Source organism: Hippocampus comes, unplaced genomic scaffold, assembly GCF_001891065.2.
Source record: "Hippocampus comes isolate QL1 unplaced genomic scaffold, H_comes_QL1_v1.1 scaffold20, whole genome shotgun sequence".
Taxonomy (NCBI): domain Eukaryota; kingdom Metazoa; phylum Chordata; class Actinopteri; order Syngnathiformes; family Syngnathidae; genus Hippocampus; species Hippocampus comes.
In genome coordinates, this window is record NW_017805462.1 from 648,949 (window position 1) to 664,134 (window position 15,186).

General features: G+C 47.0%; 2 protein-coding genes across 6 annotated transcripts in view; one reads left to right on the plus strand and one right to left on the minus strand.

The window, feature by feature from the left end:
- Positions 1–1,390, plus strand: part of crfb16 (cytokine receptor family member B16) — an 11,520-nt gene extending 10,130 nt beyond the window's left edge. The window contains exons 4-7 of the mRNA XM_019874952.1: positions 363–490; positions 566–713; positions 795–946; positions 1,192–1,390. Coding sequence (XP_019730511.1) covers positions 363–490; positions 566–713; positions 795–946; positions 1,192–1,308 — 545 coding nt within the window. The 3' untranslated portion in view covers positions 1,309–1,390. The remainder of the gene's footprint in view (positions 1–362; positions 491–565; positions 714–794; positions 947–1,191) is intronic.
- Positions 1,391–2,391: 1,001 nt separating this feature from the next.
- Positions 2,392–15,186, minus strand: part of slc39a6 (solute carrier family 39 member 6) — a 32,255-nt gene continuing 19,460 nt past the window's right edge. For 2 of the 5 annotated variants that reach the window (XM_019874936.1, XM_019874937.1), the window contains 12 exons: positions 10,937–11,021; positions 8,581–8,773; positions 7,665–8,007; positions 7,454–7,592; positions 7,121–7,183; positions 6,878–7,047; positions 5,568–5,726; positions 5,393–5,447; positions 4,922–5,290; positions 4,670–4,750; positions 4,344–4,534; positions 2,392–3,758 (listed from right to left, as the gene is read on the minus strand). In XM_019874936.1, coding sequence (XP_019730495.1) covers positions 3,606–3,758; positions 4,344–4,534; positions 4,670–4,750; positions 4,922–5,290; positions 5,393–5,447; positions 5,568–5,726; positions 6,878–7,047; positions 7,121–7,183; positions 7,454–7,592; positions 7,665–8,007; positions 8,581–8,773; positions 10,937–11,021 — 2,001 coding nt within the window. In that variant the 3' untranslated portion in view covers positions 2,392–3,605. Of the gene's footprint in view, positions 3,759–4,343; positions 4,535–4,669; positions 4,751–4,921; positions 5,291–5,392; positions 5,448–5,567; positions 5,727–6,877; positions 7,048–7,120; positions 7,184–7,453; positions 7,593–7,664; positions 8,008–8,580; positions 8,774–9,683; positions 9,866–9,892; positions 10,353–10,387; positions 10,699–10,936; positions 11,022–15,186 lie in introns of those variants that run through there. The other 3 variants (XM_019874940.1, XM_019874939.1, XM_019874938.1) reach the window with 3 other exon arrangements.

Sequence of the window (15,186 nt, forward strand, 5' to 3'; positions counted from 1 at the left end):
TGACCATGTATAGTAAGGCGTTTTTAGCCGAAAAAAAACACCATGTATAGCATGGTTGTCAAACTCATTTCACATCGTGGGCCACATAGGGCCTCGGTAGATGTCAAGTCTGCCGGACCATTAAAAATTATACCATACTCTGCTATAAATAACCAAAATAATATGTCTTTCCTTTGTTTTGGTCCAAAGATGCACAAGAACACTCGGAAAATGTTGAAATTTAATGAACATATCTTTTACAAAACATTTCATGAAGCATATACAGTATATATATATATATGTATACTGTTAAAAAAAAATATGTGCTCATTGATGCGCCACCTGTATTCATGTGTTTGTCAACGTACTTAACGCATGTCCAGCCTTGTTGACGGTCCCCCTGATGACGGTGTCAGCGGTGGGCGACGCCCTCTTGGTATCCTTTGAGCAGGCTCTGCTCACGGCATCCATCGAGGTGGAGGTGTGGAAGCACGGCAACGCCCCGGGCCAGGTTAGCTTAGCATCACCGGTGATGCGACGCCATCCCGAGTGAACTTGACGTGTTCACTGCAAAGCTGTTTCACAGGGTCGGGTGTTTGCCGTTCCGGCCGCGGAGAAACTGCTGCACGTCGCTGACCTGCAGGACAGGTCGTTGTACTGCGTGCGGGCGCGCGTATTGATGAAAGAACAACTGCTCAGCCAAGACACCCAAGAGCAATGCGTGCATGTTTCAGGTATAACATTAGACATATTGGTTAACATGGTTGTTGGACGCGACGGACAGATTTTGCTGAATTTCAATCCCGCCCCTCAAGGTCCCCACGCCCCCTGGAAGAGTCCCACCACGGCCGTGCTGACGCTGCTCCTCATGGTGGGCGTCGCCTTCTCCGCCGTCTGGTGCGTCGTGCAGTGCCGCACGCGCCGGTCCTGTCGCAACTTTCAAAAGGAGCCGCTGCCGCACTCGCTGGTCAGTTGGGGGGGATGTTGATGTTCTGATGAGGATGACATCGATGAGAATGATGATGAGGAGGAGGAGGAGGATGAGGAAAATGAAGATCATCATGTTGATGAGGATGACGATGTCATCGATGAGGAGGAAGTGATGAGAATTATGATAATAGTCATAAAATGAGAATGAGGAGGATCAAGATGATGATGAGGGCAAAGATGATCACTATGACGACGGTGATGTTGATCCCGCTTCTCCCGCAGCTCCATGAAGGGGCGGCGCCCATCATGCCGGATGAACTGAAAGAGGAGGTGTGCATCGACGTACGGGTGGTGTCCAAGGACCAGCGCCTCCAACCGGGCCACAACGCTCACGGTTGATAGCGTGGGAGCGAGAGCGGACATGTTGGGAGCTTCACGGCTTTCTACTTCTTCTTGTCCTTGTGGGATCGGGTCAGGGAAGGCCCGGAAGATTCCGCCAACATGTGTTTCTGATGAATTCTGATGCTGTGCAAGTGGGCCAAGAAGAACGTTCAAAGCCTGACGTTCTGAAGTAGCATAACAAACAAAACCTTTGGGGAATTCTTAAAAACACTTGACTGTTGTGTTTTGAGTGAAAAATTGCATTTGTCATGTAAGGTCTGGAATCTGGACCAGAACCCCCACCCCCCACCGCTTTTCAGCTCAGTTAACATGGTCCGAAAGGAGGAAGAATGCCTGTGCAGAACTTTTGCGCACGCCAGCTTTCGAAGTTCAAAGCTTGACATCCAGAAGCAGCACAAGCAAAACTCACGGATTTCATCTGGAGCCAACAAATGTATTCAAGTTCCTCCCATTCAGTCATGGGCGCTCAATAGAGGGCGCTAGGGAGCTGTACTCTCATTCAGCTGAGGTACCTTGAGTAAGACTTAAAATACGATGAGGACTTAATGACTCTGCAATCAAAAATGTTTTTTTTTTGCAACATGACTGGACGAAAGCGACATTCAGTCTATCAGCCCTTGCTTCTCTCCAATCAGCGATGAGTGATCTCCTCCACAAACTGTAGCAACCTCTTCTGGTTGACTCATGCATTTTACTTTTTGTGTTTTTTTTTTTTTATTTGCCGTTGTTTAATTTTTTTTGTCATTTGTTTTGAATGATCGTAATGTTGATTAACCGGACCGAGAAAAAATTTGCACAGTCATTTCCGGAGCTCAAAGCTTGACGGTCTGAAGTTGTTGCGAAAGGTGTTTCCGGTTAAATGAGTAAAGTTGCGGCGATGTGAAACGTGGTCCATGAAAACTAAAGACGAGGCTGAGATGGAGACGACATTTATTTGTGAGAAGGAATGTCAGCGGTTTGCATCCGCTTTGCAAACAAATTGATGACGTCAAACTACAACATTTACTGCACATTTTGTGGCTCCAAAACCGTTTGATCAAGGTGATCTCCAAGCAATAATTCCTCCTTCATACTTGTTTTTGGCTCTCATACAACTTTGACACAAAAAAAAAAAAAAAAAAAACACTTTTGACCCAGAGATACGTCTATCATCGTTTGGCAGGTATTTGTCTTCCATTTCTACAAACATTTTTTATTATTTTTTTTTACTACCAACTCCCGTTTAAACACCTCAGTTGTTCAAAACATTAAAACAATAGGATTTGTATTCAGTTGTCCTTACTTTCTATGACTTCAGATTTCAAATTCAGTCGTGAAAACCTTGAGTTACCCGTGGAATGTTGTCATGTGCTGAAAAAAAAAATGGCTCGCCGTAATGATGAAGGTTACAGACAGTAATGACAGAAATGAATTCGAAAGAATTCCACCGCTTTTGTCACATTGGATCAAGTGAACGCTGCTCTTTCCGGTGTGCCTTCTTTGGTCACCTGGGGACAGGGGCTGGTGCAGACCTACAGTCCTCTCTCGGCTCATCGGTGCGGCACTAACGCATCTACGCAGAGGATAAAGAATATACAAGTACCGTTGCCTCTTTCGGGTCCATTCCATTGCTTTAGGGTTATAGTGCTGCATCATAGATGCTAATTATTGTTATGAAGCCAGAGGACTGTAAGGCTAAACCGTGGTTCTTTGAAATATGTAATTATCTTTGTTTTCTGTTGCGTATGAGTAAACTTCAGCTGGGAGTGGCATAAAAAGCAAAAACAACAAGAAGGAAAAAAAAGTCAGCCAAATGGTGGCTCGTATCACCCCCCCCCAAAAAAACGTTCAAGTCGGGTCGTTGCTCAAGGCAAAAAAATTCAATACCGGATCAATTTTGTAACATAATGAGGAGGTGATTCAACACTGATATCAATTTCATAATTAAGATGGCCTCCTGAGGGAAACCACAACTACAAAAAAAAAAAGAAAGAGTTAGAAACCCCGAAGGAATTTAAAACATGAAAATATACAAGTTAAATAAGAAAAAAGAGTGACGCTTTTAAGTTTAGAAAAGAAAAAAAAAAATACAATTTCAAGTGTAACATTTTGACCTATCATATGCCAGAAGCGGGACGATCTAATCACATTTGGAGGTTGTGAAGACGAAAGTGTCATCAGCTGCCGTAAATCTGGCCCGTCGGCTTTTGGTGAGAGGCTTTAAAAGAGTAACCCATCACAAAGAACTACAACGCAAAAAAGGGGCGGGCGGAAGAAAGAAGACGACGAGAAAGGAAGGAGGCATGGCCCGACGGCTAGAAGTGGAAGTCCAGCTGGATGCGGTGCTCGAGGACAGCAATGACGAGCATGATGCCGAAGCCCAGCAGGATGCCGGCGTTCTGTAGCAGGAAGTAGCCGCAGTGGCTGAAGCCGCCCTCGCCGCCGTCGTTGTGCAACATCTCCGGCATCTGAAGGACAGGGGGGGGCCCACAAACCACATGACCACCAGGGGGAGCCAAAACGCCTCCAAAACTCCATTGCCCATTTCCAGATTGTTTTGACACCCTCTTTTTTTTCCAAGTGCATTTTCTGCTTATTGTTAACTTGCACGACCTTTTACGGAAGTGTTAGAAAACACGAACGAATTCATATTTTGGAATGAATCCAAGCAGAAATTAAAGTTGTTCGTGCCTTTATGGATAAACAGTCAGAGGTGTGTTCAGAAACGAAATGGCACGCACGCACGCACACACTTTTGAAAACAATAAGCAGAGTTTCCGTAGGTCAGCGGCTGCTAGTGACACACATGCACACGAGCTTTTTAAAATACTCAAAGGTATGACGCAGATATTCTGAAGGTCAGGCGGCTGCTCGTGACATACACACGCAAACGCGCACACACTTTAAATTTACAAAAAAAAGTGCACTTGTTGCGTAGCTCGGCGGCTGCTAGTGACACGCACGCACACAGTGCCTGTGAAGAGGCCAGCCGATGGTGAGAAGTGTCACATGTACGTGACAGCTGTCAATCGTTTGAGGGACAATGCACTCACCATGTCCACGAGCGCCACATACATGAAGAGGCCGGCGGTGAGGGCGAAGATCCACATGCAGATGTTGTCGGCGTAGTGGCCGATCAGGATGCCCGTCACCATGCCCAGGTAGGCCGTTGTGGCCGACAGCATGTTGTAGAGGACGGCCTGCCGCACCGTCATGCCCGCCTTCAGCAGCACCGCAAAGTCGCCTGACGCAAAGCACCACAGGTGTCAGTCCACGCATACCACCCCGCATTGTACTTGCGTGACCCCCCCACCAGGTGGCACTCACGCTTCCCAGCTGGGACTTGCACCCCCCTCCCCCACCACCAGGTGGCACTTACCTAACTCGTGAGGAAGCTCGTGGCAGAAAACGGCCACAGATGTGCTCAGGCCGCTGGACAAACCCTCGCTGAAAGCGGCGCCTGACAATCAAACAATCAATCAATCAATCCCCCGGAAGATCGACATGAGATTCTGAAATTAGCACCCCACCATGTTAGCTTTGAATGCTAATCAATGCCAACGATATCAATTGCAATATGATCATCACGAGCGCCCTGATTGTGAGGAAGAAAACGGGAGTGGTGACTCACCGATGGCCAGGCCGTCACTGAAGTTGTGCAGGCCGTCGCCCATGATGACCATCCAGGCCAGCGTGGCCACACCGGCTTGCTGGAAGTGGTGCTGCGGGTACGAGTGCGTGTGGCTGTGCGGGTGGTGGTTCTGGGAGTGGTGGTGATGGAGGATGTGGTGGTAGTCGTGGTGGTGATGGTGCAGGCTGTCCGCCTGGCCCACCGTGTCGTGGAAGTGCGAGTGGCATTTGTTCTCGCAGTCCTCCGCCGAGTAGCCCCGAGCCACCTCCACCTCCGTCGACGACTTCTTCAGCATGACCTGCTCCTCCTCGGCCACGCCATCCTCGTTGGGGCGCTCGGCAAACAACCCGGCGCCGTTGTGTTCCACGTCTGCCGGAGGACAAAAGCAGAGGCTCAAAACCGCTTCCTGCCAGCTGGTCGATTGATCCCTTTCATCAAATCATTTTCACTTGATTTATCTCATGAACTCACCCTCGCTTGCCTTCAGGGCCAGGGGCTTTTCCAGGTTTGCCTTGTTCTTCTTCTCCTGCACACAACAAAGCTCATATCAGCCCCTTTCACGCTGAAGACAGAAACAGGCCTTCGCTCTGTCCGAGCGCGCCGTGTGAAAGGGGCAGCCGTGACGATCGCCGACGTCCTGTCTCACCTTCTTCTTCCTTTCCTTATACATTTTTCCCAGCGTCAAGAAGTGCTCGATGAGAAACATGAAGTAGACGCCGCCCAGAGCCGTCAGACCCTTCCACATGCCGTCCAGGTCCTCCCCGTCGTGCGCGTCATGCTCGGAATGTTGGTGTCCGGCCTGAGACTGCGCAGGAAGCAAACCAGAAACAACAACTGTGTTAGGATTCACTCTTTATCCAATACATAACGAGGCGGCCATTTTGGAATGTATCGTGAGTATGGCGGAAATATCCGATTAATCATTTCAGACCTTGAGTCAACTATGTGGTTCACTAGATAACAATCTGTCTTGGAGAGATCGTTTCAGCTGTAGGGTCACTTAACTCATTCACTCCCAAAGGCGTTTTTAAGCGTCTTTTCAGACTTGGTCCAGAATTGGCTGGTACTGAATGAGTTAAAAGGAGTCCACTCCATAAAAATGGCCATTTAGTGATTAGGCGGTACGGAATGAGTGAATAATTCCTGGGCAATATGGGAATAAAAATCCTATCACACTGAAATTACACAACATGCTGTGACTGCTTTCATTTTCGCACTTGATTTTCAAGTGATATTTCAAATGAGAAAAAAAAAAAAAGATCCAGTCTATTTTTTTCTTTATTTGGATGATTTTTCTCATTCTTTTTTAATTTTCAAGGCTACAGCCGTACGTGTATGCGTCATTTGAAAATGACAAAAAATTACAATGCATAAGAATTAAATGTTTAAATTAACCCTTTAGGGGAAAGCGGTTACGACAGTGGACAGCTTCTCATGTTGTCAGGTTACACGAAAGGGTTAAGGAAACTCAATCAAATGATTTCCACTTCTAAATCGGTTGTGTTCCATTCTACTTTTGGAGACTCATCGGTAAGTAGGAGTGAAGGGGTATCCAAAAAAGGTTCAGGGTTACACAAGCCAAAAAATGTTGGCAACCGGTGACACTCGGTTTAGAGTGCACACGCGATAACAAAAATAGGTCCAGTCGACGCTGCAATTTCCAGCGTGTCCATAAAGTGCCCTTTTTTTTCGGGGGGGATCACGAGAATATTGTTGTCAATTGTTTATTATGCTACAGATAATGTAAGTCAAAGCATTTCTCCAGCAATTGTAATTCCCTTCTGTCATTCTTCTTTTTTTTGTTGTCATTTTCAAAATCCCGCCCAAAGGAGGTTCAATGACAATCATCGCAACATCATCTTTGCAACATCCTGGTAGATTCTGAACGCAGTGAATGCAAGTAAATGATTCCTGACACACACGGAGGGGAAAAAAAAAAAGGAGCCAGTCACTCACATGGGGGATGAGGTGCAGAAAGGCGTCGCCGCTGAGTGTGCCCACGGCCAGCGCAACCAGGAAGCTGAGCAGGAACTTGAAGAAGACTTTGTTCATGAGCGGCATGAGCACCACGCCCAGAAGCGACAGCAGGCTGATGACCGTGATGGACAGGAAGCCGCCCAACCACGCTGCCGTGGGGGGAAGCCGCAAATCAATCTCCAGATTTCAAAATGTTGGCTTTCAAGTGAGTCCCCAAGTCACCTGTTGTGATGCTTTTGCTGCTCTCGCCGTGGTCGTCGTCATGGTGATCGTGGTCGTGATGGTCTAAAGAGGAGACAAACATTTCAAACGACTGGATGACGCAATTTCTGTCCAAATTACGTCGAGTTCATATTCAACCCCTTTCATGCACCCTGTAACTTGATCACGAATAACAACTATGTGTTGGCAACATTCCACAATGTCATGATTGTTTTCATACTTGACCTCCTATGTAGAAATCGGGGTCTCTCGACATGTAAATGTTGGTCATGTACAAGTGGTGATTGTTCAATTGAAGACGCGCCCAAAAGCAAGCGACGCCCAAAAGCTCACCGTCGCCTTGGTGGAGGATGCAGGCGCCGGCGTCAATCTGGTGCAGGAGCGCCGGGCAAAGTAAGACCAAGTCGTTCGGGCTCACCTCGCCCTCCTGCCTCATGCCGTGCGATGATAAGAGGCTGGACGCGTTCTGACACTGATGACACACAATTAAAATGAATAAATAAAATGAGATGAAACTGTCGCGTCTGCCCTGTGTTCGACGCACCTCAAGATGCTCATGGTCATGGTCGTGGTCGTCATGGTGATGGTTTTCATCCTGCGTGTGATTTCCCGCAAGGCTCATCAGACCGTCGCTGACCAATCCGGCATCGCCGAGCAGCGTGCTGGCGGCGTCGGCCGCGGCGTGGTCGTCCACGCTTCGCCGTTGCCTCTCGATGGGGGTCTCGGAGTGGACCTCATGTGATTCCTCGTCGTCGTGGTGATGATGATGATGATGATCGTGGTGGTGGTGGTGGTGCTGCGCCGCCACGCTCCTGATGCGGTCCAAGCCCACGCTTTGCAGCAGCCGGTTCAAGCCCGCCAGGGAGATGGTCCCGTTTTCACCATACCTAAAAGAAAAAAAAGAAATGGGGGGAGGGGGGGAATACATTCTATTTTTACGTAAAAAAAAAAAAAAAAAAATCTGTGTTGAATATTTTGTGTTTGCTGCTGGCATTTGGTCAGTTCTTTCAGGAAAAAGAGCTTAATAATTTCAATGGGGTATTTCCTTGTTCAGTCAAGGTTTAGGGAAAAAATAAAATACATCTAAATTTGTTTTATAATTGTTTTAAAAAATGCATGTTGCAAAGTATGACACTACTTTCTTAATTAAAAAAATACAAAAATTGAAAGTTTAATGGCAAAAAATGTGATGCTTTTTTTTTAATGCACAAGAAATGTTGTGTGGCAATTTGTCACGCTTTTAAAATTTGAAATAGTACTTAAAAAAAACAAAAAAAAAACTTTCGAATACATGTTCAGTGTTAGTGTACCGACCCGACACCAATAACCTATTTGCTTCTTCCTTTCACCACCATCAGCAAGTTTGTTCGCTTGTCATTACGTTCAACTCTTGAGCGCTGCTTTTCGCATGTTTACAACAACAAAGGTGTGACCCCATTCACAAGGTGGGAGGTGCCCACCTGTCGAAGAGCGCCTTCAGGTGTCTCTTCTGATTCCGCTCGGCCAGCTGTGCGTCGACCACCGCCGATGGGATGCGGCCACTGCTGCCACCGCATTCAGGCACGACCGAGACATCGCCGTCCGACAGCTCCGCCGCTGTCGCCAGGACGACCGTCAGGACCACGATGACCCGGCTCGCCTCCTGCCACATCGCTGCGGCATTAAAAAAACAAATGAAATTATACCTTCTGATTACATTTGGTGTAATCAATAAAGCTCATACACGCATTTCATGTTTTCTATTATGAACCGGGAGTCGGATACATATCCAACAGGGTGCAGTTGGTCTCCATGGCGCCTGCAGCGGTTTCAGTCTGTTGTGTCACTACCCTGAGGATTTATTTGGGGGCTCTCTTGCCGTGTTGCGTAGATAGACTGGGTCATCCAAATTCAACTGTCTTTCGTCAGCCCTGACGGTCACGTTTCTACTTCTGCTGATACTGTCTCCTCTTCACCATCTCAGAGATGGCCGTCTGAAGGAAACCCAGTCGTGTTGGCACGCCTCTTTGATGTGCTTTAATGTCCCTAACTCATCTTTGAAAACATCAAAGCCTGCTTTTCATACTTTACTTGAGCCATAAACTGCCCTTTTACGGGAATTGGCTCACCTAAGTAGCCCTTTCGTGCTACGCTACTTCCCTCTAGTGGTACACGAAAGAATGACCGTTCGTACGCGTTTTCAGAGCGATCGCTGACTTTTGCCCGTGTCCATTCCCATTGGAAACTTTCGTCCGTTCACATCAAAAACGGCCCACATTAGCACTATACACATGGAACTCGGGAACATATAATTCTTTTTCATTAGTTCGCAAATAGCCAGTCATTTTATCGTATTTTCTCTCACTGTTTATCGTCCGGCCTTATTGTCACGTGCAGGTGGCCCAGCCCGACATGCTTTCTGAATATGATGACCAACTTTGTCACATCGGTGTCATTTAAATTCTTCTAGTAGCAGTTATTCGCATTATTGATTTGTGCCTTTCCATCGGTGGCATCCATTTTCTTGCGAAGGTGAGCGTCTTCTCCTTTGCCTCGTGTACAGGTGGGGTGACATATTATTCACCTTTCCTCAACTGTTTCGCATCCCGGTGGGCAGTCTCCATATTGAGCGCAAGCGTTACAGCTCTTGCAAACTTCAGTCTATCTTCTGAGAGTAACTTGCGTTGGCAAGCCTCAGAAGCGACCCCGCTGACAAACCGTCACGTGGAGCTTCGAACAACCGGTCGCCGAAATCACCAAGTCTGGATGCTTTTCTGTGCACTCTTACGGTACCTGGAACGCTCAGCTGTCACCAAAGGCTTCGGGTCATAGGACTCCCTCCCTCAGCGTGGTCACAATTTCCGAATAAATCCTCTATCCGAGTTTGGCGCGTTGCACTAAATTTCGTAGACGTCCATAAGCAACTTTCTTCTTTTATGCGCTTCGAACAACGGCTCCATGCGCTCCACATACCCAGACTACGATTCATTCTACGCTTTGAAATCGTCCGGTCTTTGAGAAAAGTAATCCATTTGACCTCACTACACTTTACTGTTTACTACCTTTATAAAGTCGCTTTTACGTGTCCATTCTCAAGCATGCGCAGTAGACGGTATAACAAAGTACGGAAAGTCTGTGAGTCCAAACAGTATACAAATAATCACAGTGATTAATACATCACATCGAATACAAGAACAATAAAACGGGGCATTACCCGTGACTGTCCAACAGAATAACAGCGCTCAATTAACTCACTTTCAATTTAAAATGTATTATTAAACGTATTGCCTTGTAATATGAGCAGATTTCTGTATGGAGTCTGATGCCGTCATGCTCGGGGAGCGGCGAAGAGTGGCGGCTCCTCCTTTTCGGGAAGAGGACATTTAAGGTCTAATGTATTCCAATATACGATATATTTACACCCACGTTTGCGGGTTTTAGCACGTGTAACACTAAATATAGCTGGTTGCGTTAGCATTGGGCTAGCGGCGGATCAGCGTCAACTTTCACCGAGGAGGCTTCGGGACGTCACAGCCGGCTGGCCGAAAGGGAGGCTGGCGAGCCGGCCGAGGTGCCGGGGCCTCCGCGCGACCGTCAAATTATGTACCGAATCCGTCGGAGGCATGAAAATCAGGTCACGTTGACGTCAAAGTGCGGCCGTGGCACATAAACACAAGCACGTTGCTTTGTGCGCTCGGCACCAAGTCGGCCAGCTCGGTGCCGTGTGCACAAAAGGCGTTCAACCCGGAAACGACGCCGCCGCCGCCGCCATCATCATTCCCGCGGTGGCGCCAACAACGAAAAGGGTCCGATACACGCCTTGAAAGCCAATTTTACCTTCTTGTTGTCCGTCGTTTTCCTCCGGCGCGGTGTTGCTCGTTCCAAAAGGGATGCTGAGTAGGTTTGGTGTTGGCTTCGAGGTCTGCGGGAAATCAAAGAGACAGTTCAAGTTGAGAGGCCGTGTGGACAGGCAAGGGGGCGTGGCGAACCACAAAGACGCGTCTTGTGATTGGCTGGCGGCCATGTCAATGAAGGCAATCAAGCCAATCGTCCCGCAGTCTCTTTGATATTTGGGTGTGAATGACGAACTGGCACGTCCACTTCACTTTCTGCAGTTGTTTTTCAAGTCATTGGCTTCTCTTTGAAAAACCAACTAAGCCAATCGAGTACAGTTTCTCATTGAGGAAACTTGGATTTCAGCGTCTTGCCGGAGGACACTTGAACAGCAGACAGTTGGAGCTGGGATGTGAACTGTCGCCCCTCAAGGGGTTTTCCATCCAAATCTTTCAAAACATTTTTAAACATTCTGATCGGCTCCAAAATCCTTATCATGTAAAGCCTAAAAATATAAATTTCTGTTAACTAGCTCCTCTGTGTTTGCAGCAGTGTCATGAGCGTAAGCAGCGCATATCAGCAGGGACATGTTTTCATTAAAAAAAAAAAAAAAATCCCCATGCACAACAAACTACCCTAAATTCGATAACAGCATCATCACCCAACAAACGATCTACAAAAAAACTATATGAGTTGACGACGAAGATGGTGATGATGACGATCAAGGTGGCAACACTCACAGCTGGAGCTTTCTCGCCACATCCCAGCTGGGAGAATGTTTGACAAGTTATCTGAGCGTCAAGGGCAAACACAACCTGTTGAAAAAAAAACCAACGTAAATAAAAACACTCGCAAGATATTTAAACATTTCCAATACTGTACATGCATTCTGAAAGTGACAAAAACATTTCAACATTTAGGCGCTTGACAATTTAAATATTTCTGACTGAACATTATTGACTTGTCGTTTCCAAACGTGACCACAGAGTGTCACTGTAGTGCATTTTGAGTCCTAAGGTCACGGACTGAAGTCAGGCGACTTGAATGTCCGTTCTTAAAACTACGTGCAGTAGTTCGCTTTGTTTGAATTCCATCCATCCATCAATTTTTCAACACTGCTCATCCTGAACAGGGTCGCAGGGGGTGCTGGAGCCTATCCTAGCTAACTTCGGGGGAAAGACGGACTACACTCTGACCTGGTCGGCAGTCAGTCAGTCGCAGGGCACATATAGAGACAAACAACCATTCACACCGTCACTGAGTGAGCACCTATCCCACGCTGTCCGCTCACAAGTCAGGCGAGTGCACGACACCATCAGCGACTCTATTTTCAATTCACAAGGTGTAATTTTCCATGTTTTATGATATCTAATCCCGCTTCCACATCTGAAAGGACAATACTTCCCATCACGAACACATGTTTGGCCTTGGTTGTCACGGTTACACCTGTGAACCTCTGGCAGGCTTCAGTGGTTCACTGACCCTCTGCCAGCAGGAGTTTTCAGGTGCAATGTTCTCATAACAAGAATGTTCAGCGGGAGTGGATATCTTCTGGGAATGCTATCGGAATGTTCCGGCTCTTGAGGGCGCTCGAAGTCACGTCAGCGCAAATCATTTCAACATCACGAGTTATGTGGCGGGTCCTGTGTCCATGGGAACAATAAAAAGCTGCTAAAGGAAGAAAGATTCTCCTTAAGTGGATTGGAAGCAAATCCTCTTTGTGGTCTTTATTGTAGTCTGCAGTCTGTCCGCCCTGTCGGGCTTTCTCAACCTGATTATTCTGATCTTGTTCCGAAAAGCCGTTCTTTTTTTCTCATCCAATAACGACGTCTCGTTGTGGTTTTGCGAACAGTGACCCTTCTCCTTTTCCCTTCATGTGACCCGTTCGGCAGCTTAAGTAGGAACTAATTTCTGTTATCCTTTTATGACACGAACTTCTTCTCATTTATGATAAAAGCAATTTCTGTTTGGTGTGCTCCCTCTCCAGGTGAGGAGCTCCTTGATCCTTAAAGGTAGCGCCAGCCCGATCAGCGGCAGACTTTTTTGGGCCTGGGAAGCACACAGTCTTTCGACCTTGAATTTGTTTGATGTGGTTGTTTGTCTGCTTTCAACAAGATTGATGCAGGGCGAGCGTGGAAAGTTCACATGGCTGAGTGATATCGTCATGGTTTGCTCTACACTTCGAATTTTGAAAAACACATGACAAATCTTTTCCGTGCACTTGGTGTCACTTCAGAATTAAGTTTCGCTGAAAGCTATCATGAGTCTGAGGTGCTAGCCCAAGAGTGATTAATAAACACACACACAAAACGGCCATGGCAACGACAAGACAGAAAAGGTGCGGGCTACACTGACACTCAATTCTGAGGTCAAGTGGGGTGCTGGGAAATCTCATTGTCTGTTCCACAAACGGCCCAGAGTGAATTTGAGACCCATGTTTTGTGACTCAGTCATTGCTAATAGTGTGACTGTGCCATGGTCCAGCAGCCTGGATTCTGAAGGCCCTGTGCAGATTACATTGACATGGCAACACATAGAAGATGAAATCTGATTGCCCCCCCCCCCGCCAAAAAATAAACTTGCACATGAAGAAAATTCCCTTAAGTTAATGAGATGCATGAGCCACTATCATCAGGCTGTGCATTAGAACCAGAATGCAAGGAGAAAAAGTTGGTTTCCCCCGGCGACCAGTCGCTTATCAGAGAGCGACGTCGGACCCCCCGTCTGCACCCCCTGCGGGGCGGAGGGGATTATCCCTCTGCGGCTCTGCGGGGTGGCGGAGGAGCTCACGCAGCTGCAGATGGTAGGGCCAATTAGGGACTCCACGGCAATCGAGCCGTGGGACAACCACACTGTAACCATGTGATATGCAAACTGTTTTAATCATGTGATAAGCATGGTAAACCTCTATGATAAATCACAGGACAACCATGTGACAAACATTTTACACGTATGCACAAGTTATACATGGAACAAGAATGCAAGAACCATCTGACAAGCGTGTCGTGACCATGTGATAAAACTTTTTGAGCATGTGATAAGCATGTTAAACCCTTTTGACAAACAACAGGACAAACATTTAACAACCCTGTTATAACCAAGTTATGACATGTAACACGCATGTTCTAAGCATGTGACAATCATGTAACCACGTGACAAAATGTTTTAGCAATATGACAAACCACAAGACAACCATGTCAAAGATTTAACTATAATCACGTCATAACATGTAATAAGCATCTTATAACATGTGACAAGTATGTCATCACCATGTGACAACCCTGATGTAACCTTGTGACAAGCATGTGTTGGTGTTGTGCGAATGTGCAATTGTCCTGCTGGGTGCCGAGCCAGCAAAAAGAACAGAGGGATGCACGCAGACATATGGCACTTCAAATAATCTGAGATTTCTTTCAATCTTCCAAGTGGCCAGTGAGACGGATGAAGATTAGCCGCCAAAATGAAACCTCAGTGCAATTTAGCCCCAAACTCACCAACATCATGAATTCCTTCAACATTCGACTGAAGCATTTCCAGGTTGAATGTCAGAGAATGTGCAGATTTAAAACGTGGATTGGTTGCCAATCCATGTCTGGGCACCTATTGGCAAATGCTGGATTGCTCACCAGGCACTGTCCATCACATAATGAAGAGGAAATGAAGGACTGGCCGCCAGTCCATGTTAGCACACAAACACAGATAAAAAGATTGGTCACCAATCAGTCAGGCATATACTGTATAGACCCAATAACGATTGATTGCCAGTCAACGTTGGGACAATCAAGACAAACAATGGACTGGTCGCCAGTCAACGCCAGAGTAACAGAGACGCCAATCAAATTGGTCACCACTGGATGTCACAAAGCGTATGGACAAAGCGTATGGACAAACGATGGACCCGGGCTGACATTCCACATGAGAATGGGGAGAGGTTGCCCGTCACTGTCAGGGTACATAATAGACAAACGTTGGACTGGTCACCTCTAGACAAACAAGCATTGTCGCATTTGGACATTTTGTGTTGAGTGCAGCAAGTATGCTACGCTACGATGCTAACTCCACCCAGGAAGTTCCGAGGCTAGATTGGAACCGTGAACCAATCGATTGCAAGGAAGACCTGCTGCCCCCCCCCCCCACACACATGCAATAAATGTTTTACAATCCTCCCAAACTGTAATGGAAATTTACCAAAGACGTCGCAGACGTGTTCAAATGAGGACATTACGAGGTGTGCGCAACGGCTCCCTCCTGTG